Source organism: Micropterus dolomieu, linkage group LG08, assembly GCF_021292245.1.
Source record: "Micropterus dolomieu isolate WLL.071019.BEF.003 ecotype Adirondacks linkage group LG08, ASM2129224v1, whole genome shotgun sequence".
Lineage (NCBI taxonomy): Eukaryota > Metazoa > Chordata > Actinopteri > Centrarchiformes > Centrarchidae > Micropterus > Micropterus dolomieu.
In genome coordinates, this window is record NC_060157.1 from 18,419,669 (window position 1) to 18,439,690 (window position 20,022).

The window sequence follows — 20,022 nt, forward strand, 5'->3', positions numbered from 1 at the left end:
CTAATTGTGCACCCCATACACCACAAAGAGGCACATCTAGTCGCTGGCAGTGACACACACTCCCTACACCTGCTTCCTCTCCTCTTCCCCTCCCTCCCACTCAGGCATTTTTGTTTAAAATCTGTCTGCTTGTCTGAGTTTTGAAGAAGCTTCTCTAAACAAACCAATTCACTTTTTAATAGCTTTTTATCTTTTAACTATAAAAAAGGGGGGGGGGGGGACAACAGTGGAAAAGCAAAGGCCGGTGTCCTCAGCTTTCCCCTCGACACATGAAAAGCAAAGAGTGAGTGGCAGTCGAGTGAGTATCTGTGTGTGTACACTCATTCCTCATTCAAAGCTAACATTTGCCACGAACACTGACAAACACAGATGTTTAGCAGCAGATAGTCAAGTTAGAATATTGGCATATTTTGTTGCATTCTGCCCTCCTGTATGAAAATAGATTTTTTTAAAAGCTTTATTTGTCCTGAGTGTGTCTGAATAACCAACAACAGGGATCTTACACACACTTCTTTCACTGCCACTAGCCTTTTTAGACATCCCATATACTTTACCTCAGGGACTGTCAGGTGACGTTTGGCCAGTGTCAAGCTTTTATTTGAATTGGGAGAACTGAGTCAGCGATGTTGCATATAGGTACTCCCCGTGGTATGCACAAACTGTCTCGCTGCATCCCTTTCTACTCATAACTGCATCAGACAATAACTCCACAGATATTCACTGCGCTGCAATGCATTGCTGGATGGTTATAGGCATAAACACAATCTTAGCTTTCATTGTAATGTTAACTACTACTATCACTAAATGACACAAATTTTTGAAATGTTTGCAAACATCTACAGAACAATGTGGATTTTTTACTATTCTTTTTTATTGATGTTTTTCCTCAGCTTTGATCTATTTTTGCTAAAACAGCCAAATCTCACTGCAATCATTAGTCAGAAACTGAAAGTTTGAATTCATAGCAATAGTACAACAAAGAAAAATAAAATGACAACTTGCAACATTTTAAAATTAAGTTAAGTGATTTCAAACCTGCACATTTTTCACATTTTTATATCAAACATGGTTGGGTTCATCAAAACAATCTTTATGGGTTGTATTTACACTCTGTGGTGGGGAAAAAAGCTTCTCATAACCACTGTTATTTCTCCAGTACCTTTTGATTTTTTTATTCAGTAGCATGTAAATAAAATGTCTTCCCAGCGCTAAAAAGAATACATTCTCTGAGTTTGATGCAAATACCAACAGCTTGCCTTTATTATACATCAACTGGCAATCATTATGCCTGTCTGCAATATCAACTTGCATTGATGAGGGTCTGAAAATTAAACTTGAGAGTGTTTGCCCGCAAGACTCCACTCTGATCTGTAAATATACATAAATACTGCTCCTCAAACTGTTATGCGTAGTATGAGATGGACAGGTATGAAAAGATTGTTAATTAGAGACAACAATGTTTTTAATACAGTGTAGAAAGAGACAAAGACAGTTACAGAAAGCTACACATAGGTCTCGACACAAAAAAATTACAATATCATTTCCAATAATGACATTACACTTCTGGTGGGAAGGCGAGAGAGTAATGACATCAATCTGGTGCTCTATGCAGACCCAGCAGGCACAGGAACTTATAAGGAGCATGTACATATCTATAATACTGTATTATGGCTAAATAGATAGATGTAGATGCAGCTATATACACCAGATGCTACTCGGCATTTTCACAGCAAGTTCCCATTATGCATCCAATGTTACTTATAGTACGAAACTTGGCTTCACTTAGTTTCAATGAAAGCATCTATGAACTATGTCAATAAAGAGAAGTCATGGGTTTCATATAAATAATGTAGAAAACAATATGAAAAAGTGATGATATAAATCAGTAATGGCAGATAACAAAAGAGGATGTTTTTAATTCAAATACATTTAAAAAATGGCGTACAAAATCATGTGCGAAATAATATAAGGCATGATAAATGTCTACGATTCAAGACTTTTCACAGCAGCATGTGCTGTCTGTTTCCCCACACTATGCTCTACCATCACCCTTCCCTTTCAATGCACTACTCTGCATCTCTATAGGACCATACCTACAATCCCTCTGATATTTCTACCTGCACAACATTCTGTCTTTATCTTTCTATAGAGTTGTCTGCGGAGAGAAACTAAAAGAAAAGGGGTGTGAAATGAATGTTAGTCATTAAGGTATGTTGTAAACTACACAGATAAAGTAGGGTGAGGGGCAGGGTCAAAGGACATCTTCAGGTCAGTCAGGCTTGTATCACATTGTCCACTACTTTGGACACTCCTTTGGTCAAAATAGTCCAGTCGATCAGATGACTGCCAGGTGCATCTGAATAGTCAACATATTGATTGTGTATTAGTCGTCAAACTACAGATCAGCAAGTCAGTAGGGAACATGAGCGTATGGGCACATATGTGTTGACATGTTTTGGTCTGATGGTCCCCGGTGGATGTGTGGCAGTTAATCGAGGATGGTGACTGAGTTGGGCATGCCATTGGCGGCTGGGGAGACAGTGGTGGGGTTGAGCGGGGAGTTGTCTGGCAGGCCATGGAGCGCCTCTGGACCCTCGCTGGGCCGGCTGAACTGGCTGGCCAGAGACTCGTCCATGTTGAGCTCCATTGTTATGGCACTGCTGCCGTTGAAGTCCAGGTTGTCCTCGCTGCACAGCTTGCTCTCCTCGCACAGGGACGGCTGGCTGGCCGTGCGCTTCTCCTCAAGGTCACTATGGTATGTGCGAGCACAGAAGAGGTCAAAAGCAAGACATATGCCAACATGCAAGCAGAAAATACATCATACTAGTACTGCAGCGATAAGCTGATTTATCGATTGTCTTTTAAGTCATAATTGTAATCGTTTGTTGTGGTCCTATTTAATACATTACACTATGATTATACCAAATGTTACAGGGAAGTCAGTAGATAACAAAGGCGCTGGAAGGGAATAATAAATATGTGGGTTTGGGATAGCAAATCACATCAAAGCATACCTTTCTAGAGATCTGCATAGCAGGAGCAGGCATTAGGGAGAAGAGGGACAATGAAGGGAACACAAACGGTTAGGAAAAACAAACAGTGCTGAGGGAATCAGGCCTGTGTTAGGAGTTAGAATTTAAATTATCCATAGAAACATAATGTAACAATCAAAGAGATAATGTGCATTCAGAAAACAAACCTGTACTCTCCAAAAGTCTCATCCTTCATAGGCCGTGCTTCAGAGTCCATCGGACCCTCTTCTTTATCTTTCACTGAAAAGGAGATTATTGGATTTCATTATCAGTAAGATCTCAACCATGTTTCTCTCTAAGCCAGTGTCTCAGACATCGATAATGACATTCTGTCACACAGCAAGATAACAGCAAGTGAAAAAAAGAAGTTTGTGTAGATGGAGCAAAAAGATTTAGACAGAATCTGTTTATATTTGTGTTTTTTTACTGAATTTCAGCCTAATAACTACCACTATGACTATTGGTGTTGATTCAAAACAATTGAAATAATTAATTATTTAGAACGGTCGGATTTATTATTCAGTTAATCCTTGCTTTTAGCACAAACAATTAAGTCTGCCTTAAAAGGAGCCAGCCTCTTGTTTCTCCCTTGTGTGGAGACGGATGAAAAGCTGGTGCTTTTCTTTGACCAGTCACACATTGGCCTGCAGGTTACAGTTACTCTAGTGGTTTGTGATTGTGAAGGGCAGAGCCTCTTCCTTGCTATCACAGTGAGGAATAGCAGGCTTAGAGGTATGTTTCACTACATGTTTGAAGTGAAGACATGGTGCAGTCTTATTCTGCTTCTCTCCAGTGAGAATAATCTTGTTAACTGTGGTGCATTCCTGCATCTGCTGGCCTTATGTTTCAACTGCAGTGTCATTTTCATTATCAGACAGCTTTATGGCTCCAGACTGTCCAGTGATCAACAATGCCTGTGCAGAGAGTGACACAGCAGCTGTCTAACACTGTATTGTTCTTAAACACTTAAAAGATGGAAAGAATATAGTAAAGTCTTCAAAAACTGTTGCTCAAGGCCTCAACTATTTTGTATTCCACCAAACAGTTCAACATGTAATCTACAACATCTAATGATGAATGCACTCATCATGGTGGAGCTTCACTTGCCTGAATACTTCCCCCCTTTACTCCTCTTGATGAAGCAGAGGATGAGCAATATCAGCAGCAGCAGCACGATGGCGCTCACAAGACCGATGAACCAGCCCTGTGTTGCAAAGCTTGGTTGCATCTCCGTCACTCCTTCAGAGGGAAAAGAAGAAGGAGGTGGATAGAAGAGAGAGTAAGTTCTTTGTAATGGGGAAACAGGATGAAAGTACAACAGGAGTGGAAGTGATGAAAATGGTGGGAGAAACAAGATAAAATAGGGAGCTGAATCTAGAGCAAAGCAGACAGAGCATTATGCATCCTGACAGGGTGGCATTTCACTTGGGAACAAAAGAATACAGCACAATACGCCAAACAAACACGAGTAATGGATCATTTCATATGGCTAACCAAGCTCTCTTTTTACATAAGTCTTTGAAAGCACTTCACAGGCAGTGGAGGGAACTGCAAGACACTCTCTGTAGGATCAGGCTTTATATTTAGATGTGGGAAGCCCAGAGGAGAGAGCAGAGAAGATGAAAGGAAAAAGGATGAGTGAAGGCAGAACGCTCACAGCACCTGTTCCTTCTGTCTCGATGTCAGTCTCCCTGAAGGTGGTGTTGCTGTAGGTGAAGCGTAGACGATAATGAGAGCCAGGAGTCAGGCCCTGGAGCTCGTAGAAAGACTGAGAGGAGTTCACTTTCTCCGTCTTCCATTTACTGCCATCTGCAGAGACATGACATGAACCTTGAGTTCATTTTTCCTCATTTAGAACTGTGAGTCTACTCCCAAGATGGACTAATTGTTTTAAAAAGGTGAAATTATTACCATTTTTTTTGAGGTAGTGGATCTGAAAGCTAACATTCCTGTGTCTCTTCTTGGGCACCCAGCTTAGGTTAACTGAGTTTTCCCCCACAGACAGGCTGATGTTGGCAGGAGGTGCTGCAAGACATTTGGACAGAGAAATCAAATTCTGAGTTTAGTACTTTCTGGTCCTCTATGCGTCTGATCTGTGATGAGGAAGAACGCGGTGAATCGCCTTTGTACCTCCATCCAGCGTGGTGGCACCCTCCCTCATGATGGCCTCTCCGTCCCCTGCAGCAGTGCGCCCCCTTAAGTAGAAGCGGTAGTGGCTGTGACGGTCCAGGCCCTTCAGGGTGAGGTGAGTGACCGTGGGGTCGTCGATTTTCTCTACCTGCATGGGGCTGTCATCACTCTCCACAACTGACCGCAGCACAGCATAAAAAACATTCAATCACTTCTTGATCTTCCACACATCATTATGGGCGACACATTGTTCTGGTTGACATGTGACTGAGGGATGAGCATCATTAGGAGGCTATGCTTTTGACATTTTTCTGGCGTTATTGATTTATCTGGAAATGTATAGTGCGGTGTTATTCACACTGATGCATTTGGTGCAGCACAGAAGACCTTATTAAACAAATGGATTTAAGTACCCGATGTTATGTTAATTTGTGGGATAAGGGTTTAAACGACGCTCACTCTGTTGGTACTGCAGTAGATATCCAATCAGGACTCCATTGGGCTGTCCAGGAGCTGTCCAGTGGAGGGTCATTTCTGTCTCTGAGGGGCTGTCGAGTGTCAGGGATGTGGGAGGACCAGGAACTAGCAGCAACATAAACAGGCCTGATTAAAATGTGCCACGCTTAAAAGGAATTATTATACTATTTTGATCTTCTGTCACCTATATTCCCCCAACACCTGGCTGCTCAATAATATCTATCTCTGCATCAATTTCACCCTCCTTCTTTTCACTGCCCTTCATTGTCATTCCCTCTGTTGTAAACTGCTATCCATCCCTCCCTTCCTCCCATCTTGCTCCATCTTTGTCTCTCCCTGTCTGTAATTAAACCTCTTCACACCTTTATCTATCACCTCCCCCCATTTCTCACCTCCCTCATTGGTCTTGAAGGGTAGCGTCTCGGATGGGGGTCCCTCTCCCTTGCTGTTGAATACAGTGACGGCCAGGTCATAGTGGGAGTACGGCCTTAGATCACTGATCACCTTCTTCTCCTCGTTGGCCCCGGTCTCCACCACCACAGTGGTTTCTGGCTCCCTGGCCCTACGGCGTCGGTGGTGGCCCCTGGAGCCGGTTCTGGTCAAGTAGATCTGGAGCCACAAAATCAGTCAGAGAAATGATGAAAGAGGAAATCATGGGTTAGTTTCTGGGTGATGTTTGAAATATTAACAGAATTTCTAAAAGCAGTTGCAAAGGATAAAGTATAGCTTGGGTGTTGAATGGAACATGCAACAAAGACCCAAAAGAGAGAAAGAGAACCAGTGAGACTCAAGTGTGATACATTTTAATGGTGTCTATTCTTCACAACCTTGAAGCTAAAGAGAAATCTGAGGCCCTTGCCAAGCTAAGATCTGGCCGCCTCTGCTGTAAACGCAAAGTATGTATTATTCATGAGGACAGGGGCTGACTATGTTAGGCCAAATAACAGAGGAGATACAGGATCAGTACCTTGTATCCCAGAAGGTGCCCTCTGACCGTCTCTCTGTCTACTGCTGCCCAGATCACTCTGATGGTAGTGCTGTTTATTAGCACAACACCCACATTCATTGGAGCCTCTAATGGAACTGAGAGACAATGACAGACAGGAGAGTGATACATGAGAAACGATACCAAGCAGAAATATTCCCAGTAAAAGAAAAGGGTACTGATGGAGAAACTGATTAGCAACTGTTTAAGGTTTTTTTTTACCATCTTCTCCTGAGTAGCCAATAACAGGGTCTGGCTCAGGTCCCTCCCCTTTCTCATTGACAGCCTGAACTTTGATCTCAAAGGCAGAAAAGTTGCCGACGTCATTGATCGTGAATTGTGGTGTGGTTGTGTAGTTGGTGTGCCAGTTGGGCCCGCTGCCCACCACTCGCCTCCACAGCACCCGGTACTTAAAGTCAGGTCCATTGAAGTTACGTTTGTCCATTTCCTGCAGTAACGGGAAAACAGCGACAAATAAGGCACAAACCCATATTAAACATTTTGTGATGCTCCTTCAGATAATTGTACATTCAGGTAACAGATGTACCTTCCAGGCGATGACCAGAGTGTCTGGGTCTGTGGACTCACTCCTAACATCTTCAGGGTTATTGTCAGGAGCTGTGATTGGAAAAAAAACTAGTGTCTAGTGTCGTTGGAGGTTCACTTTGAGAATGAAAACTTGTGGTTATAAAACACTGGCTCTAACCTTCAGCAGGTGTGTTGTGGATTTCAGATGGCTTGCTGGCATGGCTCTTGCCCACATCATTGATGGCAGTGACCCGGAAACGGTAGGACATGTAGGGCCACAGAGGGAGGCTAGCACGCTCCTTGTTTCCTCTTACTCTCTTCAGCACTTCCCAACCCATCTCTTTTGCACCTTGGTCCTCAAACTCAACAACATACTCTGCAGAGAGAGAAGGAAGGAGTCAATGATGGCTGGAAAAAGACAGGCAGTATACAATACGGAAGCAATAGCAACATAAATAAACACTCATTGGCGATAAAGTCTTACTGAGACACTTTGAGCTTACTGATGCTGCAGGTCAAATAATAATCCTGTCCAAGTAATGAAAACAGAGCAGCCTTTCATGTTGCCAGAGGGAGATAAATGATATTGGTTGTTGTTCTGAGTATTAAAGACAAGAAGAAAAGTTTTGTGTTTGGCTTTGTGTTTGGCTGTGTCAGTGCATAACCTCACTTAGTGGCACTAGTGAGAAAGTCAGCAGCACAGCAGAATAAATTACGCTGAAAAAATTATCAAGGTTCAACTTAAAAACTTAAGTTCAATTGCTGCCTTAAAAATGTGAGTATACTCAACTTTAGGAAAAGCTTTGTTTCAACTCATGATGTTACAGTATACAATTTGGTTAATTAATAATCATTTATTGTTTGAACTTAATACTGTGAGTTAAAACAACAATCTATATTACATTGTCGATTCAAGGAAACTTGCTTTCTCTTGTCAAACAAACATACAATTCTACACCCTTTCAACCCACATTTTTAAGTTCAGATTACTAAATATAAGACATTTCAAGTTAGTTTAACTTGAAAATGCAAGTTCACCTGCTGCCTTGGAAATGCAAGTTAACTCAACTTGAAGATTGCCTTTGTTTCAACTCCATAAAGTTGATATAAATACAGTGTTCCAGTTATGGGCCTTGAAGATCAAAATAGCAGCAGATATCACACGCTTTCTGAAAGGGCCTTAAGGCCGTTGTCAGGAACCCTTTCCACCGGTGGCACTAGTCTAGTTTACCTGAGATGTGTATAGATATATGACTTATCTGCAGTGTATAATTAATAGGGATGAGCAAGAACACCACTATCTCTATCTGTTAAATAAATTTTCTTCATCCGTGCTCAGAATGGGTGGGGCTTAATCTAGAAGTGGGTGGGACTAAATGGAAGTTATTTAAGCCTGAATTTGGTATCAGAACTTGCTATATTTATTAACTATTTACAGAACAGCCTCAGAATTTGGCTTCAGAGCAATGTTTTTGATCACAGTAGTAATTTAAAAAAAATAGATTTGTTTTTTTAAAGTTCTTATATTTATAATTTATAACCAAACAGATACTGACACATTTTACTCTGATGATACTCATAAAAAGTATCTGTATCGGATATTCGTTTCAACCGAGTACTCGCTTAACCCTAATAATTAGTTGATTATGCATATGTCTTTCTCAAACTCAAAAGACCTAGGCATTTTTTTTCTCTTGCTCCAATCCTCGCACTCTCGCATTTTTTTTTCAGCTGATAACTTACATATGTAAGTTCAATCAACATGACAAAAGTCTCAAATAGTCAACACAATGAATTAATACAAGTTTAACTTTCTAAAACTCATACAGTTGAGTTCAAAATCCAAAACTTGTCAGAGTTATTTGAGTTACGCTCCTCCAACGAATGCCGCCTGGCTCTGCCATCCCTTCACACAAAGCAATCCCAGTCCCGACTATTCTCATCTGTGACACCACTATGGTGGAACGAGCTACCACACGCCATCAGAGCAGGGGCATCCCTATCTAACTTCAAGAAGCTCATCTATAGAAAAGCCGTTTTAGCATTAAACAAGAAAAACAGGACAAACGGGACAGATGTGTGCAGATGTGTATGTTTGGAAGTGTGCATATATGTGTTTTTCTGTACTAAACCTAGCACGGGGCTGTTGTGGTCATCTCCAGGAGTCCAGCTGAGGGTGACCGCACGGTGCTTAGGATCGGTGATCTGGAGGAGGACAGGGGGATCTGGACGATCTGAGGGGGACAACAATATTGTTACCACAACCACTGTATGTCTCCCATGTTCCGAAAAATATTAAAAAATACTGAACAATTTTGTATATATTGTCTAGACCTGTTGTATTCTCAGCCTGTGACACTTGCGGGTTTATGATCATACTGTTTATGACCAGTGATCTTACCACATAACGTGAGGGTGCTGTTGACTTCAGCCGTGTCCAGATCAGTTATGACCTGACAGGTGTACACTCCCTCATCGTGTGGTCCCACATTAGCTATTATCAGGTCTGGTCCTTCAACTGTGTATCTGGGGAAATATGGTCATCATTATTATCCTCATCTTCCCCCTCCTTTTAACTGTATGGTCATCCTGTCAGTAATTTCTAACATTATGCTTGTTATTGTTAATTCTTTAATGTTTAGAATTTAGTCTTACTTTTTGTCACTAGGGGACTCAAAGAGCTTCTGATTGTTCTTTCTCCACTGAATTTGTGGAGAGCCAGTTTGAGGTCCACAAGAGCCTGACATGTGAAGGTTGCTGTGTTTCCAGGCTGCACCTTCAGAGCCTGGGGAGGTGACAGGATCACTGTCCTGTCTGGAGGAGAAAGTAAGGAAACATAAAATGCTGAGACAAGCTGCATGACGAGCAAATAACATCAGCTGCTAAGGGGCACAGTGTGTGTGTATGTGTTTGTGCACATGTGTGGGCCTCACTCACTGAGCACTTCCAGCTCGGCACTGACAGACAAGTTGGTGTTCTGCACAGAGCAGATGTAGATGCCCTCGTCGTCATGGGTGACATTAGAGATCTCAAGCCCCCCGTTGGTGAGAAGGTTGACTCTGGGATCTGCCAGAAGGGAAGAGCTGCTGCCGCTTTCCCTGGACAAGAGGCACACGCATATTTGCAAAAACACAAATTAGAAACTTGGCAAGCAGAGTAAGAAATAAACCTTTTCAGTTACTGCAGGGGCTGATGAATTCACCAGTTCAATTACCACTTTGCCTATTATAACAAACCCTTGTTGGATACCTGCCACGCTGACAAAATTCATAGCTACAGCCCAGATGTAACAGCATTTGCTCTTAATTTATGCATTAAAGAGCTACCTACGCAACAATATCACCTCTGTGCAATGTGTTAATGTAAAAATCTGCCAGACAACACACTAAAATAAACAATAAAATGCAATGCAAACGAACACAATAGAATAGAATAAGGTGGTTAAGTGCCTCACCATATGACTTTAGGTTTAGGAGAGCCAAAGGTCTCACATTGCAGCACAGCTTTCATGCCCTCTGTAAATGTGTATGTATTCCCATCCTCAGTGAGGATCTGGGGAGACAGCTCTGCAACAACACACACACACAAAGAGAAATGAGAAACACACAGACATACACGCACAATACTCTGTTAAATAAGTGACATGTACAAAGCAGACATTCACCAATGACATAGACGTTGGTGTTGGTGAGGATGGTTCCATGCTTGTTGGAGGCCCGACACTGATAGATGGCAGTGTCTCCAAAGTTGACATCCTCTAAGATTACAGATCCGCTTGCAGTTAGAGTGCGTCTGGAGTCCTTGTCGGTTGCTGTTTAAAAACACACACAGTCAGCACACGCACAGCATTCGAGATTGTGTGTTGTGATATGCATTTGCTGGTGAGTCTATGCACTGACCTGAGAGGGGGGTCCCGTTGATGGTCCAACTGATAGTTGGAGCGGGGATGCCGTCTGCCTGGCAGTCTAGTCTGACAGTCTCACCTCGGGCATATAACTGACTGACTGGCTTCTTGGTCCAGTAGGGAGCCGCTACAAAGGACAGAATATATTGATTACCTACAGTACAGTACAAGCAAAACATTACATTCAAACCTTTACACAAGACAGTACTGATGCAATCTGTCAAGTGCAATCCTACTTAGTACTTTTTGAACCTTCATCAAGAACAAAGGTAAAGAATTCCCTCACTGGTGACATTAGTTGGTAATTGTGTTATGTAGCTTGCACTAAACTTCATGAATACAAGATTCAGTAATGTGATCAACAGGGAATCTGGATTATTGTAGTTACCATTACATTGTAAAATCACAGTCCATGCTCAAATCATTCTAATTGCACGTGCAACATAGCATATATATGTGCATGAGTGTGTGTGACGTACCTTCCACAGTCACAGTGTAAGTGTGTGCGATCTTCCCTTGGGAGTTCTCAGCTATACACTGGTACTCGCCACCGTCGCTCTCACTGATATCAGTGAAGCGCAGGCGGCGGTCGAAGAGATCTTTAGAGGTCCGAGATTCAGACAGCTCGCCGTCCTTCCTCAGCCACGACACTTTGGGAGTTGGACTGAGGAGGAGGAGAGAGGGAATCAGAAGGATGTAGATGGAGGGATGCAAGAAAGTAAAAGTGAGGTGAACATGGATATAAAATGAAGAAGGCAGGCAGGGAGAGAAAGAGACATGCACGGTGAAAAGAGAAGAAACACATGAAAATGAGAAGGCAGCAAGAAGCAGAGTTGGCGAAAGACACATAAAGGAATGAAAAGAGCGTAGGGAGGTAGGAGGAGGGGAGAGAGATGGATGAGATGCAGGTAAGATTGATTAACAGGAGCGGGTCACGTTTTCTGATTGATGGGGATAGAAACACACATGCACGCACACAGATACTCACAGGCCTTGGACGATGCACTCAAGCTCCAAGATCTGGCCCTTGAGGGCATGGTAAGTGCTGTGGCTTCCAGAAGGTCTCATCATGTGGGGCCTCCTGTTCCGCAGTACAGAGTTGGCTGGAGAAAGAGGGGTGGAAACACAAAGACAAAGATTCATACATATGTATGGGTAATTTTCAAATTCAGTGCTGCTGATACAGCAGCCACTTTAGGGGCTTTGACACACACACACACACACACACACACACACACACACACACACACAGAGGCAGTGTGTGGAATCGTGTGGAGAAGACTTTCTAACACCACATCATCATACACATTTTACACACACACACACAGAGGTCTCATGTTAACATGTGCTCATCTTTCTGACCTCTAGTTGGGCCACAGATGCTGGCAGCCACATCTCAGTGTGAGCTGCATCTCATTACCACTGGGCTGAGGATGTGATGTCCCCCCTGCTGACTCTGGGACAATCTACTGCATACGGTACTGCTTTGGTCAGCACAACATGCCACGACATGATGGTGAGTTGACTTTAGTTTAACTATGGGGTCTCAGTGGTTATCAACACATTGTCGTGCTGACTATTTATCACAGTGCATGTGCCAATTTGATATCCAGACCTATACAGTATTTTTCTCTTTCTCTCATTTTAAGCAATGTTACTGTAAATCCATTCTGGCTATCTTTCAAAATTAATATACTTTACAAAACAAAATGCAGGTCTTAAGGACAGTGTAAACTTGATCTTATAGGTTCGTTTGACCCACATTACAAAACTCATATGCTGGCATCATGGCTCCAGGGATGGCAATGTTGGTCTATCTTCTGCTTTGGTTCAGACTGAAATATGTATATGTATATAACAACTTTTGGATGTATTATCATGAAATATGGTACAAACATCACTGGTTCCCAGACAATTAATCTTAATGAATATCGTGATCCTCTGACTTTTCTTCTAGCGCCACCATAAGTTTGACATTTGTAGCTTTGAGAGAAATGTTTCAACAGCTATGTGATGAATTGCTATGAAATTTGCTATATATATTCCCCTCAGAATGACTGGTAATAACTTTGGTAATAGCCTCATCTTGCACCATCATAGAGTCAAAAGCAGTCTTAGCCTAAAGATGGATTTCTGGGATTCAGTTCAGGTCAGATCAGTTTAGATTAGTTGATCCAGAATAAAACTCACAGGGGTTGACAGTCAGAGTGATGGGTTCCTTTGCCAGAATGGTGCGTGTTGTCAGGTACTGGACATTGCAGGTGTAGTCATTCCTGCTGTCCTCAGTTGTCAAATGGGCAAAGTATAGGTTACCATCCTTTCCCACGACCACCCGATCACTTAGCTGGATATGGTGTAGACCTGTAGAGAGGGGGAGAGAGGAAATGAGAAAGAGAATGGAAAATGATAACAGATAAAGGCAGTATAAAAAATGAGGAACAAGGGAGAGAGACAGAGAAGCTTAACAGCAGAATAAAATAGTGAGAGGAAATAGAAAAATGAATGCAAAGAGATGTCGGAGAATAAGATTAAGAATAGCCTAGACATTTTTTTTAAAAAACATCCAGGGATAGAAAATGCACAAAAGAATATTCTGGGCATTGAGAAAGAAAAAAGGTTGCATTGTTTCAGAAAGAAATAATCACCTATCTCTCTATGATGAGATAAAAGTGGACAACAAAAGGGTGGATAGATAGTCTACGTGGCAGATTTATTGAGGAGACAGAAAAGATGTAATGGGAGGCAAAATGGAAAAGTAATGTACTCACGCCAATCCATCCAGTGAATGATAGGCTCCATAGAGCTCTGCGGGGGGTTACACTTCAGAACCATACTGTTACCCTCTTCAGCCTTCACATTAACCTTTTTTTCTTTCTGCTGGGAGGGGGGGGCTAAAGGGAGGCAATTGAGGAAAAGCACACACCTGTTAGTCTGCATAGATGCACACATGTACATAACCACCTGTCCACACATTTACTGTGTAATTCCCCACTGGAGGAACTTTAAGGATTTGTGTGTTCTGAGAAGGCGCCGGGTCGTCTTTTGTCTTGCAGAAGTAGAGTGATGTGATTTGTGAGTCATATGTGTTTGCTCTCCCTCCTCCCCTTTGCTCATTGTTGATAACCCCACAGGAGCTACTGAGGAGCGCTTCACATGACATCAACTCAAGAGCGTTTCTGGGGAAACCGTTGTCAGGGAAACTGTAAAGGAAGGAGTTAGCCCAGGAGAGAGCCAGTCACACAGGTGGATGGATATACAGAGGTGCTCTTTACTTTTGCCCGCGGGCCCATCTGTGTGTGTGTGTGTGTGTGTGTGTGTGTGTGTGTGTGCACTTGTGTGTAAGTGACTATATGCTGATTATCATGTTATTGCATGTAATTATGTTCTGGATGGCGGTACTGGGAGCACACGGTGTGAGCTTTCATCTGTTGACAAATGAGCTCTCTATAAAGCAGGGTAAGGTAAAGGTTTATACGCTGGCACCGTTCACAGCTATGTAAATTGCTCTGTTATTGATGATAAAACCAACAACAACAACACAGCTCACTTCTAATCTGGATTCTGGAGGCATTTACAGGAGCACTAACACTGAAAATGACATCTACAAAAGACATGTAGCTCCTCTGATGTGATGCGGTTTGTCTGGAAACAAATCAGAGGACGTTTGATTATATAACTGAGATTCATCTCTCAAGGCTAAAGCCAAATGATTTTAAATCAGCAAACACTCACTGAGCATGAAGGAATTTGAATATTTAAATGATCAGCTGTCACGATGTATTGACTCTGTCTCAATAACAGGTAGCTTCAGGATTTATCTGTCATCAGCGTTTTCTTACCATCAGTGTTGAGTATGGCCTCGTTAGAGACGGCTGTCCCCAGCTCGTTGGATGCGTAGCAGACGTATTTGCCTTGGTACTGCTTCAGGGTGTCCATAGTATTACTGAGTGTGTAGAACGCGGATGAGCCAAAGCGCTCAGTAACCTTCAGCTCTGGGTCACTGCCCGGGTCAAACTCCTCTCCGTTCTTTGTCCATCGGAAACTTTAGCAAAGAACAAGATAATTCGTTGTTCAGTCAAATATGAAAGTCAAAAAATCATTTCAATGCCTTTGAAAAAGCACTTGTTTTTATTCACACAAGATGTCCTTATATGTCACATGAATGTTCTGCAAAAATTTACATGAGATGCCCCCGATGAGACTCATGAGCATGTGCTGTGTAATTGCGATATTCATCTTTTCCTTGGCAATTGGAGCAGTTTTCCACTTCAGAGCAGCTAAGACACTCTGAAAAGATTGCTTGAGGGCTTAATGACATTTATCCCTTGTTGAAATGAGAAATCTGACTGGGAGAAGCTGTGCTCTCATGTAATACTAATACGTAAATGTCAGCTGAACAAGGAGAGGGAAGGTCACTGTTCTCAGTTGTCTAAAAAGATAACCAGTGGCTAGACCTCTCCATGACTAATATAGCATCTTTAGACTTTATGTGTTTTTGTGGATGTGTGTGCGTCTGCTGACTAACATGGGCGAAGGGTTGCCGGAAGCTTCACAGCTCATGACGAGGTCTTCAACACTAAAGACGGTGACAGACTCCGGCTGCGTGGTGATCACTGGAGGCCTCTTGACTGCAAGGAACAAAAACAGAGACAGTGCTGTCACAATATCAGTTATATAGCAGGCGTGCATGTGCTTTTACCCACCTATATGGCTTAAATAGACAGAACCACACTCGTCTTCACATGACCTCCTTTCATTCTGCATGCTGCTGTAATAACTCCAGCTATGACATACACACATATATCAGCCTATCACAACACACACATCTCTATGGTTATTGGTAACGGCTTAGCAAAGTGCACAGAATAACCAGAGATACCACTCATTTTCATAGCTTAACAGCTGCCGATAAGTATATTCAGTCAATAGCACTTAAAAAGACTCCTCAGAGGAAGAGATGAAATGTAGGCCGAGGAAAATAGTGAGCGTAACAGAGCAGGCAGTGAAAATGGGTTGAGATGAGAGGATATTGATATAGCAAAATGTAAGAGGAAGAGTTAATGTAAAAGAGATATATGCACACACAGTGCTCCCTGTGAGGCCGAGAGTCAGGGAGAGGGAGGGAAAGGGTGTGTGGGGAAATGAAGCAGGGATTTCGAGGGAAAAAAGTAATGACCGCCAGAAGAGGTTTCTCTTTCTCTGTCACCACTGTCCATAACAGCCATAAAGCAACAGCCATAAAGCGGAGCCTCGATAACAGACTCATAAAAACCAACATGCTGGGGTTTGGTGTGACTACTGTATTGAACCAGCATATTTGATTCTCCCACATGGTTTATGGCCCATGTCGTGTTTTTATGTGCTGCTTTTCAATACTTACAGACAGAAATTTAAATCTTTTTCTCCACATAGCTTCAGTAACTACACACATAGGTTGCTTGTAGAGGAATAGAGGTCACGGCGCGATTCTTGTCGGTCAAGCCTTTAATTTGCCTTTAATTTGACTTAAAGGGAAAGAGACAGAGCCTGGGATGAATTTACATTATGCAGGTAAATGGGTAAAGGAGGACATGGGGGGTGGGGGGGGGGGGGGGGTGCTGTGGTGGAGATGGAGAGCTGAGTGGACAGAGGAGATGGAGTGCAGCAAAGAGAGAGCGCATGCAGAGCAACAGAAAAACAGAGCAAAGGGAGACAGAGATAAAGGGAAAAAACAAACACGGTGGGGAAACACAGAGATTCAGAGAGAGACCAATAGGGAGAGTGAAGGAATTTAATGAAAGAATTCCCACTGATAGAGGAAATAAGCCCATTTCCTCAGCTGATCAAATTGAAGTTTGGACTGCGGGCGCTGCTCCATTATTGGCAGAGGAGGAGGAGGAGAGGAGGTGGTGCTTAGTGCTTTAACTCCTCTTTATTTTCCCGTGTCTTTGATCTGACATCCCTGCTGCCTCCTTACAGACAGCAGCTCCTCACACCTTCTCCTCCCTAGCCCTACAGGGATCTCACCAATTGGGAGCCAGTTAGGCTAAACACACACCCACATAAGAGAAAAAAAGGCACACAGAAACTGGCTCACCTTACAACACACACACATCCTCACATACAAACACGCATGGCAAAAACACACACACCGAAACAGATGCATAAACACGGACGCACACACAAGCATAACACTGCAAACGCACACTAATGCCAGATTCATTATTGTGCAGCACAGAGCAACGCGTTTTACTGTGTGCTGGATGAAAGCTAACCTCTCTGCCATAATGAAAGTGTTTACAATAAGCCTCGCCAGAACCTGCATTAAGAGAGATAGACGTCAGGAAAGTAAATAGCACTTACGATCACTCATGTGGTCTGTTAGTCCACAGTGGCAGCCAGAGAAACGGCAAAGAGGGGGAAACATTTTCGTTAGAGTAAACAAGAAAGAGAAAGAGAGACTGAAAAAGAGATAGCTAGATAGATAGTGTTTCACCAATAATTGAACAACAATTATGATAAACGGACGATAAAGCAGTGTAATGCCTCCTGTAATGAAGCATAACTTTTAACCTTTGCCTCCTTGACACAGATTCTAACACATCTCCTTTATTGATCCTGATCACTGCCTCTTTGACTCTCATTGACATGCCAGAGGCTCGCTAATTGAAAGGCAGGGGACACCTTGACCTTTTACAATCTTTAACCTGCTCCTTCTTCCTCCTTCTCATCATCCTCGGCCTTCTCACCTCTGTGTCAGCTCGCCCCTTTGGGAATTAGATTGGGAGATTTACTGCATTTCATCAACATTTAGGGCGTATACGTGCTTCTATACACACTTTTGAAGAATGTGTGGGTGGTGAAGGACTTGTGACTCATTGCAAGTAGTCTTAGATAAAGAGTGAACAACAAAAGCAGCAGTGGAAACAATATTCTCTCTCTCCATTGGAGCTCTGTGGACAGGCTGGCAGCCGCAGAGGAGATGAAGATCAATTTCCCTGCAGGGCCACAAGCTCAGCTGTATTTCTAATGCCCACATATTGCATTGAGGAGGTGGAAGAAATGAGAGCGAGTGAGAAAAAATCTTGTTGGATTTTTTGTTGTATAACTCAATTGTTGATTAAATTACTCCCCAATCAGATTCTGGTTTGCCCAAGGAAACCAGATCAATAGTTGGACTAATCATTGCAGTATGAGGGGATCAATTACAAAGTAATTAGACACACCACAGGCATAGATGAGTGGAAACATAGAAAAAACCCAGACAGGGTAGTATTTCAAGCATAAATGGTGCAAATCCAACCCTGAATACTGAGGTTACTGAAAGAGAAACACATGTTCATTCTGCTCATTTGCACTAATTAATCATGATGAAAGATCATTATTAGTGTGCTTTGATGAATCAACAATGTAATTAACACAACAAATAGATCTTTGAACCTCATTCAGCTACCATTGTTATGAATGGTGCAATATGGTATCTGTACTCACAGTTGGAGGGTATGTTTATGGCTGCTTGGCAGGGCTGGGCAGCAAGGGAGAGAAGGAGGAGGAGAAGGGGGAGGAGGCGGGAGGAGCACTGCCCCCTACTGCCAACCTGCTGTCGCTGCGTGTGAGGCATTGCTCACTGTCCCATCAAAGTTCCACCTGCTCACACACACGTACTGTAAAATGCACACAGAGGGCAACCTCCACCACACACACACACACTTGTGCAGAGCAAGTGTGGAGGCTTCCTTTTCCAGGAGGCCTCGGCTTTGCCTCCTAAGTCTTTGGTCTTGTCTTCTCTCTTTTTTTTCCCTCCTCTCTCGTTTTTGCTCTCTTTTTTTTTAAAGTCAGGTCCACGCCCTCCTGCTGGTCTCCTCTGTGAAAGATAAAAGAGAGGGGGGAGGTGAGGGGAGGACAAGAGGGAGGGGCAGAGAGGGGCCATGTGTCAGAATGGGAGAAAAATTACCCTGCACCATGTGGTCAGACTTATACACAGACCAACCCACCAATCAAGATTTAACAGTACACATCCCAACAAGAAAAAAAAACTGTTCCTATCTCTGAACCTGTTCCTGCAACAACAAAAAAAAATCTCCATTTGGTTAATTACATGACCAGTGGCCCATATGGAAGGGCCAGTCAGCAGGACAGATGGACAGAATACCAGAACAAGAACCTGAACAGAGTCTCCTTGCTCCCAGATGGGCTGTGGACAGACAAATGCAGATTGATGAAGTGTCAAATCAGATAAACCGCAAGACAGACAAACAAATAGTTAATAATTCGACTGGTTTGGGCTGCACTGCATGAACTGAACTGTATGTAGTGTGCTTGGGTGATAGTGCTGTGATAAGCGTGCGATAAAGATGCTATCAGTCGTGGTGAGCGAGGCAAGCCACCCCTGCTAGGAGTCTATCCGTTCTCCATCTGTACCCTTGGATCCGGTCCTCACCGCAACATGCGGGCTGTCCTCCCCCACGGCACCACGTGGCGCAGCCCGCTGACTGTTTACACTACTCAGTATCACACACAAAGAACTGTTATAGCACACCATGATTAAGACATACATATGAGACAAAAGAAAATGGCGATAATAGAGAGAGGTTGCTTATTTGGCAGCTCTGCAGTAATGGCAGCCTGACGGAAAGAGTGTTGGCTCCGCACGCTGCTGTTTATTGGCAGTGCCACAGCGGAGTGATGGGTGACCTTGGTGAGTGGGGGAAGGTCAGACAGGAGAGGAGATGAAGATGATGGAGAGGAGTGGAGAGTGAGAAGAGGAGGGAGAGTGGTGATTTTCTTTTATCTAGTGGGTAATGGTTGGCCAGTTAATTACTGTGGATATTTCCATGTCACTCAGAGAACACCTATTGAACAATATCTTAAAAACAGGAATTTGAGATTTGTCTACATCAACAAAGCCACATTAGATTAAATTAAAGATCAAATAAGGGCTGAGCCCTTAATAACACAGTTTAAACTAACAGCATTAGGATTAAATG

At 42.9% G+C, this 20,022-nt stretch overlaps 1 protein-coding gene and 1 long non-coding RNA gene across 2 annotated transcripts; one reads left to right on the forward strand and one right to left on the reverse strand.

Annotated features, from left to right (window-relative positions):
• Nucleotides 1–138: 138 nt before the first annotated feature.
• On the reverse strand, nt 139–18,659 carry l1cama (L1 cell adhesion molecule, paralog a). The gene is given in 29 exon segments (XM_046057071.1): nt 139–2,750; nt 3,015–3,026; nt 3,200–3,272; nt 4,140–4,271; nt 4,695–4,841; nt 4,944–5,057; nt 5,163–5,339; nt 5,622–5,744; nt 6,032–6,248; nt 6,607–6,722; nt 6,847–7,072; nt 7,172–7,242; nt 7,331–7,528; nt 9,285–9,386; nt 9,554–9,678; nt 9,808–9,880; nt 9,883–9,966; nt 10,090–10,250; nt 10,607–10,718; nt 10,817–10,963; nt 11,052–11,183; nt 11,536–11,720; nt 12,045–12,159; nt 13,247–13,417; nt 13,825–13,947; nt 14,896–15,098; nt 15,582–15,684; nt 17,399–17,413; nt 18,527–18,659. Coding segments are annotated over 29 exon segments (3,849 nt in total). The 5' UTR covers nt 18,657–18,659; the 3' UTR covers nt 139–2,488.
• Nucleotides 4,910–9,474, forward strand: LOC123975530. The gene is made up of 2 exons (XR_006826078.1): nt 4,910–5,277; nt 9,315–9,474. It is a non-coding gene; the product is annotated as an uncharacterized LOC123975530 (long non-coding RNA).
• Nucleotides 18,660–20,022: the final 1,363 nt, after the last annotated feature.